The 6,000-nt window shown below is 38.2% G+C and overlaps 1 protein-coding gene across 1 annotated transcript; it reads left to right on the top strand.

Moving 5' to 3' along the window:
* Positions 1-1,165: 1,165 nt before the first annotated feature.
* On the top strand, positions 1,166-3,791 carry LOC122974714 (E3 ubiquitin-protein ligase TRIM21-like). Its single transcript, XM_044342599.1, has 2 exons — positions 1,166-1,246; positions 2,122-3,791. The coding sequence occupies exon 2, from the start codon at positions 2,124-2,126 to the stop codon at positions 3,789-3,791; it is 1,668 nt and encodes a 555-aa protein (XP_044198534.1). The 5' UTR covers positions 1,166-1,246; positions 2,122-2,123.
* The last annotated feature ends 2,209 nt before the right edge of the window (positions 3,792-6,000 follow it).

The raw sequence follows: 6,000 nt of genomic DNA, 5'->3' as shown, positions 1-6,000 counted from the left end.
CAAAACAGGAGAACTATTGGAACATTATGCCTACAGTGGTTAAATCAACAATCTCATTCATAAAATGCTGCTAAGCTAATCTAATGTCATCTCATCACTCTGCTGTAGTTGTCTAAAAATAATGTCAGCACTTCAGAAAGCCTCATTTTGAAGAATGCGCTTTCTGTATTTTCTTTTTTCTCTCACTTAAATTCAAATTTGCTTTATTGGCATGAACATAATGAAATACAATACTGCCAACACAGGTTGAACAAGGTTTACACTGCAACTGTAATACTTTCAGAATAAGAGAAAAAAGACAACAAGTGGTTTGTTCATTATTACATTGTATACAATATACATACACAATACAATGTACACTATACTACACTATACATCAACATTACTAGACTACACTATACTGTAATGAAAAAAAACATCTTTGCAAATAAATAACACATAAAAATGTAAAAAGATCACACAAAATAATAACTATACAACAAGATGAACTATGGTTTTATAATGTCATACAATGGTTGTGGTGAGAACCAAACGAGAAAACAAATTAAAACATAAAGAGGAGTCAGATTTTGAAGGAACTGTGTGTCGTATCCTGTTCTCTGCTGGTTTTCTCTCAGGCTGTGATATGTCTGACATGTTTCTGCTTCTGTGACAATGTCAGTTTCCCCACAGTACATATTAAACTTTCTGTTGGCCTGAGTGTGCCATGATCTTTTTGTTTTTTGAGTTTGATTTAGGTTAAGAACCTGTCTTTATGTCAGGCTGCAGTGTAGCAGGAATTGTTGTTCTGTTTCTCTCTCTTGTTGCTGGCAGTTAACACAGTCTGTTCTCTCTGTGTTTAACAATTGGGAAACCCTGCTGCCACCAAAGAGACATTTAGGATGAAATCAGCTGACATATTAGTGAGATTTCTTTCTTAAAAACACTAAATAGTGTGGGGAGAAGGGAAAGAACAATTTTTGTGTCTAATTATGTGTGTAACTGTGTGAGTGTGAACTGTTCTCAGCGACCAAAGATAAAACTGTGATCATGTTGAAAAGTGAAAGATGAATCAACACATTAATGTGAGTGCAGTGAGAGGCGGAGCAACACTGGAAGAATAGAGGGAGTGTTTCAGTGTCACACTGCTGAAATGAAAGTTAAAGCAACCCACTGCTTCCAAATAGTTTGAATCGGTTTCATTCCAAAGGAAATAAAACTCACTCCTTCAGGCCTTTACCAAACCTGCAGTCTCATAAACACACAGGTGAGTACAGTAGATCATATTTACTGTGTTTAAACAGAGAACTACAACAATGAGTTTCCTCAGGTTTATTGGATTGCTGGGATAGTTTCAGTGTAGTACAGTTTTTATCCAAAGTGTTTGTCAATTAGCAGCACAGGGAGACGAGAAAAGTGTTTCTTCTGTTGTTTGACACTCTTACAACAAAAAGGCAAAGAAAAGGGACTGATAGTGTTGAATATTTGAAAACCCTTTTTGCGATGTTAAACTAACAGAAGAATGGGGGAATCCAACATATTTTTATCAGCAGGGCGTCAGCTGAAGCTGAAGAGTCTGATCTATAAATATGTATACGTAATATATAAATGTAAAGAACGCTTATAAAAGATGTAGTCCAGCATACAATAACAAAGACAAATATTCAGAAATACACAAATATTAATACATAAGCAGTGATAATACTATAATGTTATTTCTCAGTCAGTAGCATCTCATGGCCACATGATGGCAGCATAATTGTCTTTCATTTGAATGGGAGTTACCTGTTTGAGTCCTGGTGGATCATTCTGTCAGTAAAGTCTGTTAGAGTGATTTTCATTAACTTGTTGTATTCTATGGGTTTTGGTTCTCTGCCTGTCCTGGTGTCGTTTTATATCAACACCTGATCTGTGCAATCTAATGCAATTCAGCAGGACAAGGACAAATTCTTTTACACTTCAGGACTTCTTTATACTTCTTCTTTTTTTAAAAAACAATAATTAGTGATAATACTTTCCCCTTTTTAACCTTTTCCTATTATTCCAGTTATTCAACTTTTATTTATTTACAGATCATCATTAAGAAGTGTTGTCTTTTAAAGATTCGTTTTTCATAACTTCTGGTTTGGTTTGGTTTTTCAGACATGTCTTCTGCCAGCAGTCTGTTATCTGAAGATCAGTTTCTATGCTCCATCTGTCTGGATGTGTTCACTTATCCAGTCACCATACCATGTGGACACAACTTCTGCAAGACCTGCATCACAGAACACTGGAATGTTAATTTACAGTGTCAGTGTCCTGTGTGTAAAGATGTCTTTGACAAAAGGCCTGAGCTACGGGTCAACACATTCATATCTGAGATGGCTGCTCAGTTCAGACAGTCAGCTGTAAAGAAAACCAGCAACTGCTCAGAGCAACAATGGACCAACACAGGAGAAGTTCTCTGTGACGTCTGCACTGAAACCAAACTGAAGGCTGTGAAGTCCTGCCTGGTGTGTCTGACCTCCTACTGTGAGACTCACCTGGAGCCTCATCAGAGAATCCCAGGCCTGAAAAGACATAAGCTGATTGATCCTGTGGAGAACCTGGAAGACAGAATGTGTAAGAAGCATGATCGACCTCTGGAGCTGTTCTGCAAAACAGATCAGATGTGTGTGTGTCAGTTCTGCACTGAATCAGATCACAAGTCGCATGTCTTTGCTGCTGTGATAGAAGAATATGAAGGAAAGAAGGTTGAACTGGGGGAAACAGAGGCTGGAATTCAGAAGATGATCCAGGAGAGACAACTGAAGATTCAACAGATCAAACAGTCAGTGAAGATCAGCAAGGAAGATGCAGACAGAGAGACAGCAGCCAGTGTGCAGGTCTTCACTGCTCTGATCCAGTCTGTTGAGAGAGGTCTGGTTCAGCTCATTGACATGATTGAAGAGAAGCAGAAAACAACAGAGAAACAGGCTGAAGGCTTCATCAAAGAGCTGGAAGAGGAAATCTCTGAGCTGATGAAGAGAAGCGCTGAAGTGGAGCAGCTCTCGCACACTGAAGACCACCTCCAGTTCCTCCAAAGCTTCTCATCCCTGAACCCTGCTCCACCCACCAAAGACTGGACAGAGGTCAGAGTTCATTCATCATATGAGGGAACTGTGAGGAGAGCTGTGGCTCAGCTGGAGGAGACACTCAGTAAAGAGATGGAGAAACTGTGTGCTGATGTTGAATTGAAGAGGGTCCAGCAGTTTGCAGTTGATGTGACTCTTGATCCTGAAACAGCACATGCAGCTCTCATCCTGTCTGATGATGGGAAACAAGTCACATGTGGTTATGTGAGGAAGAATCTTCCAGACAATCCAGAAAGATTTTCCTGTTGTCGCTGCGTTTTAGGAAAGCAAAGTTTCTCTTCAGGCAGATTTTACTATGAGGTTCAAGTTAAAGGGAAGACTGCGTGGGATTTTGGAGTGGTCAGAGAGTCAATCAACAGGAAGGGACAAATCATAGGTAGCCCAGACAATGGAATCTGGGCCATATGGTTGAGGAATGGAAATGAGTACAAAGCTCTTACTGGCCCTCCTGTCCTTCTCTCTCTGAAGTCAAAACCTCAGAAGGTGGGAGTGTTTGTGGATTATGAGGAGGGTCTGGTCTCCTTTTATGATGTAGATGCTGCAACTCTTATCTACTCCTTTACTGACTGTAACTTCACTGAGAAACTCTATCTGATGTTTAGTCCCTGTAATAATAATGGTGGTAAAAATTCCGCCCCTCTGATCATCTCTCCTGTCAGTCACAGGAGACATATCAATCCTGACAGGGGCCGTTGTTAGATGTCATCCCTTCTCTCTCTCCCTTCATTTCCTGTCACCTCCACTGTACTGTCCACTATCAACAATAATGCCCACAAATACTTAAAAGGCATCAACAAACAAGCAAGCAAACCTGGAGAAATGTTGGAACATTATGTCTATCATGGCACAGTCTCAATAATAAAATACTTTTTGTTCTTTCTTTTTTATTATTTGTATCATTTTTAAACATAAATAGACAAAAAAGAAGGAATCAAAAATAAAAAAAAAACAGTACAGCCCAAACCACATCACAACACATATGATTTTTAGAGGAAATTGGAGTCTGTTGGTGGGATTATTGATTCTGATTTTTTGTGTACGATGGACGTTGCAAGTTTATGCATGAATGTACCCCCATAAAGAGGGATTGGAGGCTTTACATTATCATTTGTGTTCACGGGAACAACAGTCACCATCTGTGGAGTTACTTTGAAAAATGTCTGAAATAGCTTACCAAAAATTATTTCAGGTTTGAGAAAGACAGTCCTATTGTCAGAAAACACTGGCATATTCTATCCAGTGGCCCCAGAGTTTGTTAACCCTCCCATACTCACTACCAAGCAAATAATCTGAGGGACAAACTTGTTAAGACAGATCTCTATGTTAGGCCTACACATTTTTTAAGATCTCTCCCCCTGGGAAAGTTTCCTTGTTGGAACTGTGTGAATTATAATGCCATGATTAAAGGGGACCTTTTTTTTTTTTTTTTTTTTTTACATCCCCACACAGATAGAAAAATAAAAGTCAGGGGTAGAATCAAATATAGGACCATAGTCTACCTATTAAAATGTACTTGTGTGTTTTGTTATGTGGGCAAGAGGAGAATTGAGAATTAGGACATTTGAACACAAGAGTAATATCAGAGATAGAGATGAGAGGTTTCCTGTTTCCAAACTCTTGCAGGCCATGGCGTTCGTAGTCTATGCTTTATGGGTATCGAGACTGTTAGGCCACTGCTGAGGGGAGGTGACGGAGAGAGGAAACTTCTCCAAAGAGAGGCATGTTGAATACACTACTTACAAACGAACATCCTAGGGGCTTAAATAAAGAATTGCTGTTGTCTTGTTTTTTGTGAATATGTGTAGTATTGATGCATATGCATTTGTATTTTCTATGGAGGTTTAGTACATGATTGGTTTGTACATGTAAATCTATCAGTCACTAATCTGACTGTTACTATCACATAATGTGATATATTGAATAGATCTATTGGTCACTCATCAGACTGTTGTAATCACAGAATGTGATATATTTCCTATTATTCATTTTTTATCTGATTACTATTTTTCTTACTAATATTCTTCTGACTAATATTTGTCTCTTGAGGATGGTTGTTTGTATTTATGTACATGCATATGTAGACTTTTTATGGAGATGCTGCACATGATGAGGTCACATACATGCTGTTTTTATTGTTAGTGTGTAAATCAATCAGTCATGATTTGGTTGTTGTAATCACATAATGTGACACATCTCCCCTGATGGCTTCAATTGTCTTAAATTTTCTTATTATTTTTCTTATTACTTCTGGTTTTCTGATGATGTCTGTTTGGATGATTTGTATCAGCTGGTCTTAATCACCAGCAGGTTCCTGGCTGCTGTTTAAATGGTTCACAACCACAATTGTTTCAGTAACGCTGAGGAAAGCCTAGAGCTGAAACATGTACATTTTTTTGCTGCTGTGCATCATTAAAAATATGATAGACACTTATCTGTGAGTGCTGATGACTTCATTTGTTCTTCTTGTTTCTTTACTGCGATGTTCTCTTCACTTTGCAGAATGATGAATATGCGGAGTTTGTTTCCACATTCATCTGCTGAAGGAAGAAAGTTTCTCTGTGTTCACTTTAACTTTAAGATCTGTACCTACAAGCATGATTTGTGACATCACAACTGATTGGGAGCCAAATGTTGTCCACAATTTACATGCATGTCATTTGGAAACTGTAAATTTGGACTTTTCAGTGAAGTAGGAGACACCTTGTGTCCAGCAGTTAAACATTTGAGATGAAAAATATTTACACATTCCTAAATTTGGGATTTTTCAATAAGGGAGAAAGAGGATATGCCATTTTAAAGGGTATTAACAAAGTAATAGAGCTTTTGTTTGTGGAAAAGCCATGTTAGACGGGAATTATTATTGAAAGATATATATTTTCTATGTATCTTAAAACATGTCTGGAGGGGC

Source organism: Thunnus albacares, chromosome 23 (assembly GCF_914725855.1).
Source record: "Thunnus albacares chromosome 23, fThuAlb1.1, whole genome shotgun sequence".
In the NCBI taxonomy this organism is placed as follows: Eukaryota; Metazoa; Chordata; class Actinopteri; order Scombriformes; family Scombridae; genus Thunnus; species Thunnus albacares.
Note: the sequence above shows the minus strand (reverse complement) of the source record. Positions and strands in the feature narration are given on the sequence as shown.

Bases quoted from the DNA above. Each gene is read 5' to 3' on its own strand.
- LOC122974714 (XM_044342599.1), top strand. From the start codon at position 2,124: ATGTCTTCTGCCAGCAGTCTGTTATCTGAAGATCAGTTTCTATGCTCC.